The sequence below is a fragment of the Eublepharis macularius genome, chromosome 11 (genome assembly GCF_028583425.1).
Source record: "Eublepharis macularius isolate TG4126 chromosome 11, MPM_Emac_v1.0, whole genome shotgun sequence".
Classification (NCBI taxonomy): domain Eukaryota; kingdom Metazoa; phylum Chordata; class Lepidosauria; order Squamata; family Eublepharidae; genus Eublepharis; species Eublepharis macularius.
The window spans coordinates 95,609,065-95,628,232 of NC_072800.1; the positions used below are offsets into that span (position 1 = coordinate 95,609,065).

At 54.2% G+C, this 19,168-nt stretch overlaps 1 protein-coding gene across 1 annotated transcript in view; it reads right to left on the minus strand.

Annotated features, from left to right (window-relative positions):
* Positions 1-235: 235 nt before the first annotated feature.
* ASB10 (ankyrin repeat and SOCS box containing 10) overlaps positions 236-19,168 on the minus strand; it is a 30,383-nt gene continuing 11,450 nt past the window's right edge. The window contains exons 2-5 of the mRNA XM_054991872.1: positions 10,772-11,039; positions 10,031-10,535; positions 4,408-4,521; positions 236-655 (exon numbers count right to left, since the gene is read on the minus strand). Of these exons, the coding sequence (XP_054847847.1) occupies positions 470-655; positions 4,408-4,521; positions 10,031-10,535; positions 10,772-11,039 (1,073 nt within the window). The 3' untranslated portion in view covers positions 236-469. The remainder of the gene's footprint in view (positions 656-4,407; positions 4,522-10,030; positions 10,536-10,771; positions 11,040-19,168) is intronic.

Genomic DNA, 19,168 nt, shown 5'->3' on the forward strand with positions numbered 1-19,168 from the left:
GGACTCCGCAGGGGGATGTTTGGCCTATGCTCAGGGCTTGCCTGGGACATAATTTCCTTCTTGCATGTTAAGCACCAAGCAAACTGTCCTGGATCCTCTCCACACTCCAGCAGCTGCTGCAACTCCTGCTCATGACCATTTGCCAGAGCCCCGTGAAAGGAAGTTGCTATGGGAAACGAAGGGGGCAGATGCTCAGCCCCACAGCCATCCCATTGCAGTCAGGTTTGGACCAGATGTGGCGAGGGGCGGCCTGCTGGCTCACCATCACAGAAGCAAAAGGCAGGATTCACTGGGGATGTCCTTGTTGTGCAGAACAGGAGGGGTGTTTGCCCTGAGCAGCTGCAGCTCACGGTGCCAGAGGCAGAGATGCCTTGACCAGCCCCAAAGAGAAGGTCGGGGGAAGGGGCTGTCTTGTTTTGGGTGAGGCCTTTCCTCGGCTCCCTCCAGACCTCCGGGCAGGGGCTCGGCCCTAGTATAAGACGTCCTCAAAGTGGAGCAGCAAGAACTGCTGCAGGGAGAGTGGCAGGCCCAGCTCCGGGAGGGCCTGCAGAAGCCGCCCTTCCAGGCACCTCCGGAGGGCACACCGAGCCAGGTGCTGCAGGGATCGGGGGCTCTGGCCCAGGGAGAAGAGCGACTGGAAAAACCTGGGGTGCTTCTGCAAGAGAAAAGAGGGTGCGATGAGCTCGCCGAAGCAGAGGGGACACAAGAGCAGCTGCTCTGAGTCAAATCAGTGGTCCAGCTCGGACAGCAGCACCCTGCGGCCCAAAGCGGCCAAGCTGGGAGGGTGACACGGCGCACAGAGGCCGAGGGCAGGCTGTGCAGAGGAGAGGACCGGTTAAATCACTGTGCCTGATAGTCAGTGGTGGGGCCAGTGAGGGCCTCTATGCATTTGTCTTATCCCTTTTGAAGGCCACCTAGAGGCCAATCAGTACGTCCTGCGGCAGTGAATTCCACAAGTTACTTACTCACGGAGTGGAAAAGCTCCTTAAAGGTGAGCACAGTTTTCCAGTGTTTCAGCATAAGCTTTTGTGAGCTAGGGCCCACAGCCTCAGGTGGGCCTCCTTGTTCATCCTGAATCTACTCCCCATTGACCTCACCAGGTGCCCCCAAGTGCCAGGAGTTCAGGACAGAGACAAGAAGTTCTCTCTATCTGAGTTAGGCATATTTTAAAATAAACTTTTATCATTTCATCTTTTCTATGAACGGAGAAGTCTCGGGCTCTTTTGCTTTTCTCCATAGGAATTTCTGGAACGGCGGCCCTGAGTCATTCTAGTTGCCGTATTCCATGTCTTTCCTAGCTATGCAATATTGTTTTTGAAATGGGTTGACCAGAATTGTGCACATTATTCCAAATGTGGTCACAGCATAGATCCATATCAAGGCATTACTATACTGGCCACGATCCTTCTCCTAAAAAGACCCTAGTGTACAATTTGTGTTTTTCACGGCTGGTCAACATTTTTATTCAGCTTTCCAGCAAAGCTCCAAGACCACAACAGGTCTTCAGCATCTCCACCACTTCAGGCTCCCTCAGTGCATTTCTGATGTTAGGATTTCCCCCCCAGTGAACATCACGGTACACTTACTCACCACACGGGGGGGGGGCTGACTGACCGTGGGCTGCTGCCCATGCAGGGAGCGACGCAGGGCGGCTGTAGGAGAAGCATCTGCAGCACTGCTCTGCCTGCAGCCGATGGGAGGAGCAGAACTAAGCTCCGCCTCAAATGGATGGGGCCAAGCTCCGCCTTCTCCTCTCCCTCCTCCAATCCTTTCGGGCCTTTCCCCTTTCTCAGCTGATCGACAGGGCAGCTTTTGGGAAGAGGGGGCTTGCTGGGTTATGGGGGGGCGACACTGAAATTTTATTTATTATTTATTTACATTATTTATAAGGAGACATCTAACAAGCAATATAATAAGATTAGGATTGCCGAATTCTGAATGGATCTAGACTTGAAGCAAGGAGTGTCCAGAACCTTATCAGCACAAGAGACCAGACAGAACGGCTCCAAGCAGCAGACGCCTCCGTTGCCTGCATGCCGATCAAATCAGTATCGAATGGCCAGACTAGATGAGATGGGTTTTTTTTAACAGTTGGGTCTGGCTGGAGAACAGCCCTGTGTCTCGCTGCTGGGAAGTCGTCTCTCAGGTCTGTGGGTCCCAATGTGGATTCGAACTACAGTGCAGAGCGGGAAGAGACACTATTTGCCTAACCCGGGGCAGCTATTGGCCCCATTAGCAGAGGTGCACAGGTAGCCCATCAGTACATGTGCAGCTCCCCAATAGAGAAAATGATACCCCAGGGGTAGTTTTGGGTTTGGAACATGGCGGGGGGAGAGTGAAGCCCTTTCTTGCCTGTATACAGTCCTATTCTAAATCTGGGTCTCGCATTCTTGGGAAATGAGTTTCCAGCACCATTGCACACAGACGATGGATCGTATGAGAGCTGGGTTAGCGGGAACCGTGAGAACGATAATAATAGTGCTTATGTTCTGCCCTTCTAGACAGATGAGTGCCCCACTCAGAGCAGTGAACAATGTCGGGGTTATCATTATCCCAACAATACAGCTGGAGAGTTGGGCTAAGAGGAGGGGCTCACCCAAGGCTGCCTGCTGAGCTCAGGGCAGAAGTGGGATTCCAACCAGCAGAGTGCTGATTCCCAACCCAACCACTTAACCACTCTGCGGCAGCAGATAGAAATCTTTTAAAAATACATCACCTACTTATACCTAAGTTGGAATGAATCGTTGGATTTTTATTGGCAAAGGATAGTGGTTGTAAAATTAGGCAATGGGTGGAGAACGTGGACAGAGGGAGCTCCTTCTCTCTCCCACAATTCTAGAACTTGGGGGCTCCCAAGGAAATTGCTGGCAGACAGGTTCAGGACAGACAGAAGGACGTTCTCCTTTACTTACTCACGTAATTAAACTGTGCACTGCACTGCCAGTGGAGGTAGAGATGGCCACATGTATGGCCAGGTTGGACAAATTCCTGGAGGAGAAGCCCTATCTAAGGCTGCAAGCCACAGTGACGGAAGGGAGCCGCCGTCTACAGGGCTGCAAACCTCTGAATCCCAGAGCTGCACGTCAGAAGCTGGGGAAGGCCTCGGCCTCTTTGCACTGGTTGTTTGGCCCTCCAGGGCTACTGGTTGCCCTCTGTGTGAAACAGGAGGCTGGACTAGATGGGCTGCGGGTCTGATCTGGCTGGCTCTCCTTAGGTTCTCCTGTTTAGCATGTTAGCCGTTTGCAGATTTCTAAGAGGTTGATCAGGAAACCACAAGTCCCCGTGGCTGAGTCCCCGTCGGAAAGGCTCTTTCTTCTACAATTCTATCTTTTACAAATTGTAGAAGCATAGAACGAGTTGGAAGGGGCCTTACAGACCGTCCAGTCCAACCCTCTGCCCAATTCAGAAACAGCCTAAAGCATCCCCGAAAACGCTCTATCCAGCCACTTAACAGGCTAGTGATTTCCCATACCCCACCCCCCTTCATACCTTTTTGAGATCAGTGCCACAGTTGCTGCTGTCAGCCCTCTAGAAGGGACGCCACCTTTGGCAACGAATTCCATAGTTTTGTCAGGAGACCAAGAATTTCACATCCGAGCCCCTCAAGAATCTACAGGTATGTGCCACCTGGACTCCATGACTTGTTACTGTTTAATTTGTCTATCAGCCTTAGAACTTCATAACTTGTCGAATTGGTTTGACTCTGTTTTCCCAACATCTCCCATAAAAATAGCAGCTGTGGCGTGAGTAACTGCCTGACGTTTTCCACAGACAGGCAGGGTGTATTCTATTTCTCTGCAGTCTCCCAATCTGCCTTTAGCCACCCTTTCTCCCCTTTTTTTGTCTAAGGGTCCCATCGCCTCCCTGGTCAGTTTCCTGTCATTTAAGAGCTGCTTATTCATTGTTGTAATGTTTTGAGTAACCCACTCCTCAAATTCTCTGTGTGCTCACCTCTGGGGCACTCCTTTTGCCAGAGCCTGCGCTCCTGTCTAGCCACTTCATTTGGGAAGCCTGCCACTTGCTCAGGGGTTCCTTAACTGTGCTCATTAACCTGGCTGGCAGATGTGGGCGTAACTTTCCTGATGACCACCATAACTTTCACCCGTGCTTCCATTATTGTGGCTTTAAATGATTTCCATGCACACTGCAGAGATTTGACCTTCCTTGCCCTCCTCTCAGCTTCCCTTCGGCTGATCTCTATGGGCAGGAAGGCAGGCATTGGACCTCTCAGCCTGGGAAACGTGGCAGCTGCTGCCCTCCTCCAGCCCTCCTCCAAAGGGACGCCTGTTGCCCCAGGGACCTCGAGGGGCCAAGAGGGTGGCAGGCCACAGGGGTGGAAGCTGCACGGGCCACGCACTTGTGGCTGGGGCTTCTGCCTGTGGAATAGACCCAGGACTGCAGGCTCACCTGCACAAGCTCAGCTGGGACAGCCTCTTCCCACTCCTCTGTGACACGCACACGCTCATAACTGTTGACCAGGGCCTCGATTGTGCGGGGGGAGGCACAGCAATGGCGAAGCACCTGCATGGGAGGGAAAGAGTGAGAGAGAGAGAGATGCTGCAGGACATGGCACAGGCGCAACACCACACAAAAGCCAGAATGGCAGTATTTCAGAGGTGGAGAAACCATAGAATCATAGAGCTGGAAGGGTCCCCCAAGGGTCATCTAGTCCAACACCCGACACAGTGCAGGAAATTCACACCTACCCCCCTCCACTCCCTCAGTGATCCCTGATCAATGCCTGGAGGAAGGCAAAAACCCTCCAGGATCCTCAGTCAATCTGGCCTGGAGGAAAATTCCTTCCTGACCCCGAAGCGGCAGTCGGCATTACCCAAGGCATGTGAGGAAGGGCCAAGAGAGCCAAGCGCCGGCTCTTCCCTTCATGCCCTCCCTTCATACTGAGTCATAGCCTCCTCACAGGAGGCCCTCTACCCTCTGCTTAAAAGCCTCCAAAGAAGGAGCATCCAGCACCTCCTGAGGAAGCCTGTTCCACTGAGGGACCGCTCTAACTGTCAGGAAGTTCTTCCTAATGTTTAGCCGAAAGCTCTTAATGTCAACCCATTGGTTCTGGTCCGACCTGGAGCAGCGGAAAACAACTCCACGCCATCCTCTACATGGCAGCCCTTCAAGTACTTGGAGATGGTTAATTGTATCACCTCTCAGTCGTCTCCTCTCCAGTACTCCAAATGAGGTCTAACCACCTTGGGGCCCCTGTTTGGGGGGGGAAGGGAGAATGCAAGTGTTTCAAAATATAAATAAATAAATAAATAATCAGAGGATGGTAAAGTGGTACCATTACATCACATGATCTGAATGCTAGTTCTGTTGATGCAGCCCAAAATCACACTGGCCTTTTTAGCTGCCACATCACACTGCTGGCTCATGTTCAGTGTATGGTCTACTAAGACCCGTAATTCCTTTTGATTTGTACTACTGCCAAGACAAGTCTTATGAATCCTGTAATTAGGAATTTGATTTTTTTTTTATCTAAACGCAGAACTTTGCATTTATCCCTGCTGAAATTCCTTTTATTTGTTTTTGCCCAGTTTCCCAGCCTATCAAGATCATCCTATATCTTGACTCTCTTCTACTATATTTGCTATCCCTCCCAATTTAGTATCGTCTGCAAATTTAATAAGCATTCCCTCTATTCCTTCATCCAAATCAATAATAAAAACGTTGAACAGAACAGGTCCCAGGACTGATCCCTGAGGAACTCCACTTGTCACTCTTCTCCAAGAGGACGAGGAACCACTAACTAGCACTCTTTGCGTGCAATCTGTCAACCAATTACAAATCCACCTACCAGTAGTAGGATCCAAACCACATTTTCCCAGCTTATCAACAAGAATATCATGCAGGACTTTATCAAAAGCCCAACTGAAATCAAGATAAACTATGTCTGTAACATTCCCCTCATCCACCAAAGTAGTAACATCAGACAAGGAGATAAGGTTAGCCTGACATGACTTCTTGCTGAGGAACCCGTGCTGACCTTTAGAAATCTCAGCCTGCAGAGTGTCCAGTTATCTGAGACTGTGGTCAGCTCTTCTGCTCACTGGTCACCCATTTGCGTTTCTTTGAGGATATGAACAAGTGATGCTTGTTGGGAAGGCAGAGATCTTGAAAGACATTGTACTCCCCACTTTCGATGGAGTTCGTCTGACCCTTGCAGACTCGGTTAAGAGCCTGGGGGTTATACTGGATCCAGTGCTACTACTAGAAAAACAAGTTAAGGCAGCCACAAAAAATGCTTACTACAATCTCACTCTAGCCTGGAAGATGGCTTCTTATCTCGACACAGCTGACATGGCCACTTGGATCCACGCTATGGTAACATCAAAACTTGACTATTGTAATACACTATACATTGGTCTCCCACCCATCTAAGTTAACTAGGAGGCTCCAATTGGTGCAAAATGCTGCAGCTCAACTATTATCAGGAGCAAGCAGGAGCTTGAACATCACTCCCATCCTACAGTCACTCCATTGGCTAACTATCAGTTACCGTGCTCAGTTCAAGGTACTGGTTATTACATACAAAGCTCTTCACAGCCTTGGCCCAGCATACCTACGGGACCGCCTCCCTCCCAATGTCCCTCCATGGCAGCTTCGCTCATCTGAACAGGGTCTCTTGCAGGTGCCACCCTGCACATGGGCGAAATCAACAGCAGCCTGCACATGGGCTTTCTCTGTGGTGGCCCCTACCCTGTGGAACGGCCTGCCTGAGGAAGTCAGAAGAGCCCCCACTCTCCTGGCTTCCCACAAACGATGCGAAAGCGAATTATTCAAAAAGGCTTTTTACTCAAATGGGAGGGACATTGTAGGGATGGGGTCTCAGATGCTTCGCTAATGAGTTAGGGACCATAGACTTCATCACTATATTGCCTTACATATTATCTGTTGCTTTAAATATGCACTCCTTGTCAGGGCTTGCCGCCGCTGCCGCTAGGCGTGGCACTGGGCGGTCTGCTCCTGACGTCACAGGGGGGCCAGGGATTCTGCAGGACCCTGCTCTGTGGAAGGAGGGGCGGTATACCTCACCCAGACTCCCTCTCAGTCCACTCGCTGGCCTGCTCAACCTGGCCTGCTTACCCTCTGCGTCCTCCTTCGTCTCCTCCTTCCAGAACTCTCCTCCAAACCTCCACCCTTGCATCTTACTGCTCTCACTCCACATCATCACTCCTCACTCACACCCACCACCACAGGGCTCTTCCCAGCCAGCTTTTATAGGGCTTCCTTCTACTGCCCCACCCCTCTTCCAGCCTGGCCTTGGGCTGCACCAAGCAGTTGCAGCTGGGGTAGCTGATCTGGCCCCACTGACCAGCACCAGCTGTGCCTTGTTCTCTGGCTGCCCAGCCTCCCTGCCTTGGCTGATTGCTGAAGGCATGTCCAGCTGCAGTCCCCTGGCTAGCAGCCCAGCCTCCCTGGCAGAGCTGATGGCTGAAGGTGGGTCCAGCTGCGGCTCCTTGGCTGGTTGCCCAGGGCTTCCTGCAGAGTGCCTCCAATAGCCCCACCTGGAGTGGCTTGGCTTTTGGCAACTCCTGGGCCCGGCTACTATTTTCTAGCTGGGGCGTGGCTTTGGGTTGTTGGGGCTGCTGCTGCTTCTCCTCCTCAGGTAAGGTCTTTGGGTGGGTGACTGCTGGGCTCCCAATCCCTCTGCCCTTGCCCCCTTCCGCCTTGCCTAGCCCCCTTTCCCTCCCTAGGGGAGTGGACTCGCTGGCCTCTCTCTGTCTCCCCCTGCCTCCTGAGGCCCTGGGCTTTTGCCCCTTGCCCCTGGCACCGGCAGGTTCTGGCTCCATTTGCCTGTGTGAGGGGTTGACCTGCTGTCCCCCAGCTGCCCCCTCTGCCTGCCAGTCAGACCGGTTGACCTGCTGTCAGCTGGCTGACCAGTTGACCTGCTGTCTGCTGGCTGCCCCCTCTGTTTGCCCGTCAGCCCGGCTGACTTGCTGTTCCCTCCTACCAAGTCTGGGGGCTGGGACCCAGCCCCCGGACACTCCTAGGTACCACTTGTGCTCCATGTTGTCTAATGTCAGTCCTAGAATTGATTATGTTCTGCTTCAGTATTTCTTCTACTCTGTATTGGATCCTTGCTAATGGTATGTCTTTTCATCTTGTATCTTTTTACCCAATGGCATTGTTTATGGAAATGTCCTTGATACTGATTGTATTAATCTCATACTATGTAATCTGCCTTGAGTCTCAGTGAGAAAGGCGGACTACAAACAAACAAACAAACAAACAAACAAACAAACAAACACTCATAAGAGCACCAGAAGAGCCCCGTTGCTGAGACCAGTTATCTATCTAATTCAGCATCGTGTTTCTCACAGGATGCTGAATTTCTCACAGCCCTGAAGGGCCAACAGGCAAGCCACAAAGGCCGAGGCCCTTCCCCCGATGTTGCCTCTTATCCTCTGGATGTGGAGGCTCCCTTATCTCCCCTTGGCTCATAGCCACGGACTGACCTGTCCTCCAAGAATCTAATTCCCTTTTAACCATTCTTGTTGCCATCACGACATCCTCTGGCAAAGAATTGCACGTCTTCATTACTCGTTGTGTAAAGAAGGATCTCATTTTGTCGGCCACAAATCTACTGGCTGTCCGGTTCACTGCATGCCTTTAAGAGTGTGCATTCTCTTAAAGGAACAGACTTGACAATGTTACTACACGGCTAGTTTTTGTATTATGTGCAATTCGAATAGTCTATAATGATTGAATGTATTGTATTTATTGGCTGTATATCTGATCTTGTATGAACTATTAAGTATAGCTATATATTCATATATGCGCTACGCCACTTTATACACTAGTACAGCTATATTGCTTATTTATACATTTGGCTATTCCAATTAGTGACTATACCTTGATTTATCTTTGACGTTTATTGGGATAGTAGCATTCCTGGGCCTCCAGTTCATAGAATCATAGAATCATAGAGTTGGAAGGGGCCATACAGACCATCTAGTCCAACCCCCTGCCCAGTGCAGAATCAGCCTAAAGCATCTCTGACAAGTATTCATCCAGCCTCTTCTTGAAAACTGCCAGTGAGGGGGAGCTCACCACCTCCCCAGACAGCTGGTTTCACCTTTGAACTACTCTGACCGTGAAAAAGTTTTTCCTAATATCCAGCCGGTACCTTTGTGCATGTAGTTTTAGCCCATTGCTTCGCGTCCTACCCTCTGCTGCCAACTGGAACAGCTCCTTGCCCTCCTCCAAATGACAGCCTTTCAAATACTTAAAGAGAGCAATCATGTCCCCCCTCAACCTTCTCCAAACTAAACATTCCCAAGGCCCTCAGCCTTTCCTCGTAGGGCTCAGTCTCCAGACCCCTGATCATCCTCGTCGCTCTCCTCTGCACCCTCTCGATTTTGGCCACAAAATTGTGGCTTGGCCACTCCGTTTGTTTGCCTTTTCACTGGGAGAGCCTCTTTTTTGTTGCCCTCCCATCTGGGGATGGCGACTCTAGCTGGAGTTTCAATTTTCAGACATGTAAAAAGTTCTTGGGAGGAAGGTGGTGGCCCCTGCCCACCCCAGTCACAGAGCCCAGAGGCCCGGGCATGCCCTGGAGACTCATGCAAACGAACCCGGAAGTGGAAGGCCCCACGGAAGGGTTGCCAGGTCCACATCGGGAAATTCCTGGAGATTTTGGGGGTGGAGCCTGGAGAGGGTGGGGTTTAGGGAGGGGAGGGGCCTCAGAATGGTTATAATGCCACAGAGTCCACCCTCCAAGCAGCCATTTCCCCCAGGGGAAGTGATCTTTGTCACCGGGAGATCAGTTGTAATTCCGGGAGATGCCCAGCCACCACCTGGAGACTGGCAACCCTACCCCAGGGGCCAAAGGAGGCTGGCCACTTCCGAGGAAAGGCTAGTGGGGCTGGGGTGGGGGGGAGGCACCACAGCGTGGCTTCCAGCACAGTCACCCTCTGCAGGGCACAAGCCACCGCCCTCTCCCATCCTCCTCCTCCTCCTCCTCCTCCTCCTCCTCCTCCACATGCTCTTCCAACTGCTCCCATTCTGTTGGCCGTACCTTGAGAAGGGCTCCTGGCCAGACCCGGACCGCCCCATGGTTGAGCAGGTCCCGCACCACCTGCTCCGGCTGGTGGTCCAGCTTGTAGGATGCCACTTGCAGGATGTTGTGCATGGCTGTGTTGCCACTGTAGCTCATGATGTTGACGTTGGCCCCCTGGGCAAGGAGCAGCTCTACCACTCCGGGGTTGGTGTTCTTGCAGGCCTGGTGGAGCGGGCGCTGGCGATCACGGTCAGAGGTGTTCACGTGGGCACCAACATTCACCAGCTGCTGGCACACTTGGTAATAGTCCTCCATGGCATGGGGAGGGTGCGACTGGGCACAGGCCGCGTTCAGCGGTGTTTGTCCCTCAGTGTTCCTGGCCTCCAGGCTGGCTCCATAGCTCAGGTAAAGCCGCACGTGCTCCACCAGGCCAAGCCGTGCAGCCATGTGCAGGGGGGTGTCCTCTTCCTCCTCAGAGATGCTGTTCACGCTTGCAGCATGGCGCAGCAGGAGCTGAGCACACCTGGAAGAGTGAGACATTTCTTCAAGGGCAGCCAAACCATGGGCCAGGCCCACCCCGGTGGCTTCCTCCAGGTGCGGGGGAACGGCCATCACGCCAGCCCCTCACCTCGAGGCCTGCCTGGCTTTGAAGGGCCCCGCCCTTGTCAAAGGCCACACAGTCCTCTCACAGTTCCCTTAGCTGAGCTCTGGTGCCTTAGAATAACTAAGCACCTCTGCAGGGGGGGGGGGAGCACTCACGCAAAGGATCCTGCGCTCTGGCACAGGTGCAAGGGCTTGAACCCATCCTCAGAGATGGCCTCGGGGTCAGCACCAGAAGAGAGGAGGAGCCTGACGCAGTCCGTCATGGCCGCTGTGCAGGCCACGTGCAGCGCTGTCTGGCCCCCAGGGGCCAAGTCCACCTCTGCCCCCCGGAGCAGCAGATGGCGCAGGCAGTCCACGTAGCCACGGCTTGCTGTGATATGGAGAGGGGTGGTGAGCTCCTGCTTGTAGGTCAGTGCCCAGAGCCCTGCAGGAGAGATGGTCAGAGCGTCAGGATCCAGGCAGCGCCACGCACTGTCCGGCTAACAGGGCACTCTAGGCATGCTTGGACAGGTCTCTCTGGGCCTCAGGCCTGCGGGACAAGGGAGGGATCGCCCTAGTCCGGCAGCCCGCCCGCCTGCCCGCCCGCCCCCAGCTGCTGCCAGCCCCAGGAAGGGACCGGGGTTTCCAGGTCCAGGTTGGGAAATCCCTGGAAATTTTGGGGGTGGAGCCTAGAAAGGGTTGGGTTTGGGGAGGGGCCTCGGTGGGGTATAATGCCATAGACTCCACCCTCCGAAGCAGCCATTTTCTCCAGGGGAACTGATCTTTGTCACCTGGAGATCACTAGTAATTCCAGGAGATCTCCAGCCACCACTTGGAGGCTGGCAACCCTAGAAGAGACAGGCCCTTCCTTCTCCACCACCCAAGGCCCACCTGCCTGCGCGCTCTCCCTCCCCAGCAGCGGCCCTGCCCAGCCGCTGAGCTTCCGGGGGCCCTGTGCTCCCCTCCGCTCAGCTGCTTCCTGCCTGCCAGCCCCTCTCCCCCAACACACTCAGCCAGCGGGAATTGAAGCGGTAGTTCTTCCACTCCTCCAGGTCACTGGTGTCAAAGACAGAGTTGGGGCCCACCCCACCCTGGGGGTCTCCAAGGAGGCAGACGATGGCGCGCCCGTCTCCAGCGAGGAGGGCCTGCCAGAAGGCCTGAGCAGGGCCCTTTGCCTTGGCAGTCACAATGGGCTCCATGAAGGATGCCTCCGGCCCCAGTGGGGCTGGTCTGAAGAATGAGGGGGAATCTCTGGGACCAAAGGGCTGCGGCAAGGCGAAGAAGGGACGCCCTGCTGCCAGGGAGTCCGGTTGCAGCATGTTCTATTCCTGGGCATCTGTCTTGTGACAAACAGATGTGGCCTGTTTAAAGGGAAAGCAGCAGGGAGGAATCGGAGAGAAGAGACGGGAGGGTTTTTATTTCTTGGTTTGAAATGGACTTATGCTTGCCTCCCTCCCAGGTAACTGTGAAACAAGTCTGGTAACGAAACCAAAACCATCTAAAAGGAGGGCAGGTGAACAACATTTAATAAGACATTGAAGTCAGCGTCAACAGAACAGGCTGCAAAAATACAACCAGCTCACTCCTGCCAGGCCACTGCTCAGAGAGTCCGGAGGGCCAGTGAGCCCAAATGTTGACTGCCAAGGGCAACGGAGGGAGTGGGGACCCTGGAGTGGGGTTGCTGGTCCCTTGGTGGCGGCAGGGCATCCCCTGCTCCCAGCCTCCTCCCTGACACCGCTCACCTGGCCAGCGGGGGAAAGGCGCGGGAACGGGCATCCTGGGGTGGTGCAATGACATCATCGCACTGGCCCGGGAGTGCTTCTGGGCTTTGCACCATGCCGATTCAGCCCATTAGGGACCCAAATTGGCCTGGCACGAAACCCGGGAGCACTCCCGGGGCTTGCGCGATGATGTCACTCCTGGAAGTGATGTTGTCAGGCTGTATCAGGAGCAGGCACACCGAACTGCTGTGTCCCCCTCTCCTGCCAGGAGGGTAAGGGGACCTGACAACCGTGCCCTGGATCCCGCCTTGCCGACCGGCCTCCTCTGCCCTGGCAAGTCCCACTTGGCCGGTGGTAACTGACCTTGGCAGAGGGGAGGCCCTCAAGCCCATAAATAATCTTGCAAATAGTAGATAGTAGCCGTAGTAGATGGCACCTGCACATAATTGTCCAGCTGAGCTGTCCCTTGTGGTTTGGGGGCTTCTACATGGTAGCCCAAGGGAACGGGACTCTGACCACACAATGGCCCATTGCGATCAATTTGCTGCTTTGCAGACACAACCACCCAGATACTGGCGTAGGGGCACGTTCAAATGATGCCCTCTTGGCATCTGTTATCTCCAATGTATATGGATTATATGCATTCTCACAATATGCCACGTTGGTCAGGACCCACCTGGAGTATTGTGTGAAGTTCTGGAGGCCTCACTTCCAAAAGGGATGTGGACAAACTGGGCATGGGTGCAGAGAGCGACCGGGACGATCAGGGGCCTGGAGACCAAGGCCTGCTAGGAAAGACTGAGGGACCTGGGAATGTTGAGTTTGGAGGAGGCCGAGAGTAGACATGCTTGCTCTCTTTAAGTATTTGAAAGGCTGTCACTGACAGCGGGGAAGGGAGCTGTTCCCGTTGGCAACAGAGAATAGGACTCAAAATAATGGGTTTAAACTACAGGAGGGAAGGTACTGGCTGGACTTTGGGAAGAGCTTCTTCACATTAAGAGTAATTTAGCAGTGGAATTGGCCGCTTGGGGACGTGGTGGCTTCCCCCTCATTGGCAGTCTTCAAGAAGCAGCTGAATGAATACCAGTTGGGGATGTTTTAGGCTGTTCCTGCTTTGGGCAGGGGGTTGGACTCGATGCCATGTAAGGCCCCGTCCAGTTCTAGGATTCTAGGATTCCTTTCAGCTTGTGGAGCATGAGGAAGTAGACAAGATCCTCGGACGGGTGAGATCCGTGTCCTTCCTGGGTGATAAAAGCTGCCAGAGGGGGACTGGCCGAGTGGATCAGGGGAGTAGTAAATGCTTCCTTCACCGTGGGAGTTGCGCCAGCTGTGCTCAAGGAGGCAGTGACTGGACCTGTTCTGAAAAGCCCTGCGTGAGTCCTCCCACGCTGGAGAACTTCTGGCCAGGCTTCAGTCTTCCATTCCTGGGCCAGGCGCTAGAGAAGGTGGCTGCTTCCCAGCTCCAGGGCCTTTTGGAGGAGATTGATTTCCCGGCCCCCTCTCAGTCCGGCTTCGGTTCAGGGCTTGGAACGGGGAGTGCTTTGGCCACCTTGCTCAACGACCTCTGCTGAGAACTAGGCAGTAGCATGGGACCCTGCAAGTCCTGCTGGATCTCTCGGCCGAACAGCCCCTCAGCACTGGGGCCAAGGGGCACTGTGCTATAGCGGTTCAAGCCCTGCCTGGAAGGCTGGTCTCAGGAGGCAGAGGTAGGTGATCCCTGCTCTGCCCCTGGCCATTGGCCTGTGGGGTCCGCAGTTTTATCCCCCAAGTTATTTAACATCCATATGAAACCACTGGGAGAGGGGATCAGGAGGTTTGGGCTGCGGGGCCACCAATACACAGAAGATACCTGTCTGCTAAAGCTCGCCTCATAAGACCAGACAGGGCCTTTTTGGTATCAGCCACATGACTTGCCTCTCCGGGGAGATGCCCCTCGCCCCTCTCTGCTGATCTTCAGAAGGCAGCTGATGGTTTTATTTAGGACTGTTTTTAAGTTAACTTTGTCTTAAAGCTTCCTGTGGCAACCCAACGGGGTGCTTCCAGGTCCCTAATCCCCTCGAAGAAATCTCGACGACAACGACGATAGCCTTGAAGCAAAGCGTTGTGCATTTCCTCGGCAGACACCCTCATCTGCTTTTTCAGTCCCTCCCATGCAAAACACCATTCTCCTCTCCCCGAGATGGAAGCAGGGACAACCTATTTGGAGAAGGGGTAGGATCTGGAGCGCCAGGGGGGCAGGCCCACGGCATGGCTCCGGGAGGGAGTGAGCACCAGGGCTTGGGCCATCTGATATGATGCACCCGTCCAGCCTCTGGGCACTGCCTGTGACCTACAGGTGACACACACACGGGGGGGGGGGGGCTTTGGAGCAGGCTTCCGAAACTGATCACGGGGGTGGGGAGCAGGGGTGCCACCACCAAGGTCGCCCACTCAGCACTCCGCAGTAATGCAACCCTGAGGTTCCCGGGGGCACCTCTTTCGGAAGCCGTTTCCACCAAACCCAGAGCCCAGTGCCCGTCAGCTTATTTTAGCCATTTATTTAGAAAACACGCACGCCACCTCTGGCAGGAGCAGGGAGGCATCACTAAAGCAATAAGACATTAAGAGCCATTAAAAGCAAGACAGGAATGTAAAAACAGCACACAACATTCAACAGCCTAAAATGATACTTGTGGAGAATGCGTTTTATTTTAGTGTTACATTTTTTCATTCCCTTAGCAGGGATCCGGCAGGAGTGGGGAAGGCAATTGCCCTCAAGCCTCACCCATCGGTGCATAATGCCCACAGCCCCCCTGGCCAGAGACAATGATAGGGCCCGCTCCAGCTAGAAGCTGACACCCAGCAGGGAAGAGGGGTTTGGGAGGGGGGGGTCAAGGTGTCAGCAGCCAGCTAGTCCCTGGAGACTTCAGGAAAGACTTCTTTGACCCCAGGGGTGGGGGTGGGGGTGGGCAAACAGAGAGAACAGAAACCCTTGGCATGGAGGGGCAAGGGAAACCCTTGGCATGCAGGGGCAGGGGGGAGGAGCTCTTGGCCCCCGGGCTCCTGCTGAAGGCAGCTGTTGCCATGCAGAGGGCTGCCAGCTGAGCAGAGACACCAGAACACTTCTAAATATGGCGAAGCTGAAGAGCCTGCCACAGAGTAAGGGCTGCCAGGAGTTTGGAAACGGGGCATGCACAGAGTGGGGGGGGGTGGAGGAATGGCATTCTTCCGCCTCTCTTTGGGATTCCTTGCTCAGTCTGTGGCTGCGATGAGAGGATGCATACGGACGCTTCCTTTAGATAAAACGTTTTATCATTTCTAATGCTTCACCCTTTATGGCTTAAGGAAAAACTGACCAAATGAGCAGCAAGGAGCCCAGGGTCTGGCAAAAGAAATGTGTGTTGACGGGCAAGCAAAAAGAGAGCTCCAGGAGCAGAATGCTACAAACATTAAGACAAACAATGAAGATTTATTTAAATATATGTGGAGCAGGAAACTGACGAGGGAGGCAGTTGGGCCACTGGATAGCAGAGGAATAACAGGATTGCTAAGAAACTGAACTGCAGAGAACTGAGTGGCTTCATTTCATCTGTGTGCACTGTGAAAAGGTTAGGAAGTGTACCTGCACCTGAGCGCCTGTTTCAGGGACAGGGGTCTAAAGAACTGAGTGATGTGCAGAGCTTCGGGTGGGGAGCCGTGCCGGTCCGCAGTAGAACAGCAGGGCACGAGTCCAGTGGCACCGGAGAGACCCGCCGGATTGCCAGCGGGTGAGCTCTCACGGGTCAGCACTCCCTTCAGATACACTAAACACACACACACACACACACACTCACAAAATCGTGTTGGTTTCTAAGGTGCCACCGGACTGAAAAATCCTGCTGAGTGAAGGTGAGGTGTTGCTAGTTGAGATTCTAGGACTACTGGGCAAACTGGAAAACAGAAAGTCCCCGAGTCCAGGCGGCATACGACCCAAGGCTCTTAAGGAACTCTGACATGAAATTGTTATCAATTAACCAGTGCATGTATGCAAACATTTTTAGCCCACCTTTCCTCATGGTTCAAGGCCCCTTACAATAGTAGATCAAAATACCTACAGTTAAAACCAAAATAAAATAACCACCCCCGAGTCCCCCTTAAAAGACGCCTGCTGTTCAAACCCCCGCCAAACAAGGCAGCTTCACGTGACACCTGAAGACCTCCAAGGAAGGGGCCCCCTCCCCTCTTCAGGGCGGCCATTCCACAGGCCAGGGGCCTCAGGAGGAAAGCGTGCGCTCAGGTCTGTGCCAGGCAGGCGTCCTCAGGAGTGGTGGGACAGCAAACAGGCGGTTGCCTGAAGACCACCGTTGGCACACCTGGAGGGATGGAAGTGGATGGCTCTTCTCATGTGTGGGTCATTATTTAGCGGCCATAACCAGCACCTTGAAAGGAGTCTGGAAACAGAAGGCCAACCAACCGAGTTATTTCAGAACGGGCAACGTATGTCCCCAGCCGCAGTCCATGCCAACCTGCTTTCAAAGCACAAGGCAGGTTTCTGAGCACCCCGAACTCTTAACTTGCAATGAAAAAGACAACTCCACTTTATCCAGGACAAGGAGATTCAGTCCCTCTAGAATATTGGCCTTCCCGAGCAGCAATACCCCCGTCTTGTCTGGATCCAGGTTCAGTTTGTTCTGCCTCAGCCACCTGATAACATCCCCGAAGCACTGGCTCAGAACCAAGATGGACACTGTAACGAAATGGGTGCCAAGGGTGAAACCCGATTGCCTAGGCCCTAAATGTGGAGGGCCTGGGAGGCAGCAGAAAGGGGGGAAAAGGCAGTTAGTCACCTTCTTGGTTGGAGGAGGAGAGGCTCCTGCTGCTGGATGAAACCCGGGTGCCTGGGCCCTAAATGTGGAGGGCCTGGGAGGCAGCAGAAGGGGAATAAAGAGAGTCACCCTTCTTAGTTGAAGAAGGAGAGGCTCCTGCTGTGGGGTGAAACCCGGGTGCCTAGGCCCTAAATGTGGAGGGCCTGGGAAGCAGCAGAAAAGGAATAAAGAGAGTCACCCTTCTTGGTTGAAGAAGGAGAGGCTCCTGCTGTGGGGTGAAACCCGGGTGCCTAGGCCCTAAACGTGGAGGGCCTGGGAGGCAGCAGAAAGGAAACAAAAAGGGAGTCACCCTTCTTGGCTGAAGAAGGAGAGGCTCCTGCTGCTGGGTGAAACCCGGGTGCCTAGGCCCTAAATGTGGAGGGCCTGGGAGGCAGCAGAAAGGTAATAAAGAGAGTCACCCTTCTTGGTTGAAGAAGGAGAGGCTCCTGCTGCTGGGTGAGACCCGGGTGCCTGAGCCCTAAGTGTGGAGGGCCTGGGAGGCTGCAGAAAGGGAATAAAGAGAGTCACCCTTCTTGGTTGAAGGAGGAGAGGCTCCTGCTGCTGGGGGAAACCCGGGTGCCTGGGCCCTAAATGTGGAGGGCCTGGGAGGCAGCAGAAAGGGAATAAAGAGAGTCACCCTTCTTGGTTGAAGAAGGAGAGACTCCTGCTGCTGGGTGAGACCCGGGTGCCTGGGCCCTAAATGTGGAGGGCCTGGGAGGCAGCAGAAAGGGAATAAAGAGAGTCACCCTTCTTGGCTGAAGAAGGAGAGGCTCCTGCTGCTGGGTGAAACCCGGGTGCCTAGGCCCTAAATGTGGAGGGCCAGGGAGGCAGCAGAAAGGGAATAAAGAGAGTCACCCTTCTTGGCTGAAGAAGGAGAGGCTCCTGCTGCTGGGTGAGACCCGGGTGCCTGAGCCCTAAGTGTGGAGGGCCTGGGAGGCAGCAGAAAGGGAATAAAGAGAGTCACCCTTCTTGGCTGAAGAAGGAGAGGCTCCTGCTGCTGGGTGAGACCCGGGTGCCTGAGCCCTAAGTGTGGAGGGCCTGGGAGGCAGCAGAAAGGGAATAAAGAGAGTCACCCTTCTTGGGTGATGGAGGAGAGGCTCCTGCTGCTGGGTGAAACCCGGGTGCCTGGGCCCTAAGTGTGGAGGGCCTGGGAGGAAGCAGAAGGGGAATAAAGAGAGTCACCCTTCTTGGTTGAGGAAGGAGAGGCTCCTGCTGCTGGGTGAGACCCGGGTGCCTGGGCCCTAAGTGTGGAGTGCCTGGGAGGCAGCAGAAAGGGAATAAAAGAGAGTCACCTTCTTGGTTGAAGAAGGAGAGGCTCCTGCTGCTGGGTGAGACCCGGGTGCCTGGGTCCTAAATGTGGAGGGCCTGGGAGGCAGCAGAAAGGGAATAAAGAGAGTCACCCTTCTTGGCTGAAGAAGGAGAGGCTCCTGCTGCTGGGTGAAACCCGGGTGCCTAGGCCCTAAATGTGGAGGGCCTGGGAGGCAGCAGAAAGGGAATAAAGAGAGTCACCCTTCTTGGTTGAAGAAGGAGAGGCTCCTGCTGCTGGGTGAGACCCGGGTGCCTGGGTCCTAAATGTGGAGGGCCTGGGAGGCAGCAGAAAGGGAATAAAGAGAGTCACCCTTCTTGGTTGAAGAAGGAGAGGCTCCTGCTGCTGGGGGAAACCCGGGTGCCTGGGCCCTAAGTGTGGAGGGCTTGGGAGGCAGCAGAAAGGGAATAAAGAGAGTCACCCTTCTTGGTTGAGGAAGGAGAGGCTCCTGCTGCTGGGTGAGACCCGGGTGCCTGGGTCCTAAATGTGGAGGGCCTGGGAGGCAGCAGAAAGGGAATAAAGAGAGTCACCCTTCTTGGTTGAAGAAGGAGAGGCTCCTGCTGCTGGGTGAGACCCGGGTGCCTGGGCCCTAAATGTGGAGGGCCTGGGAGGCAGCAGAAAGGGAATAAAGAGAGTCACCCTTCTTGGTTGAAGAAGGAGAGGCTCCTGCTGCTGGGTGAGACCCGGGTGCCTGGGTCCTAAATGTGGAGGGCCTGGGAGGCAG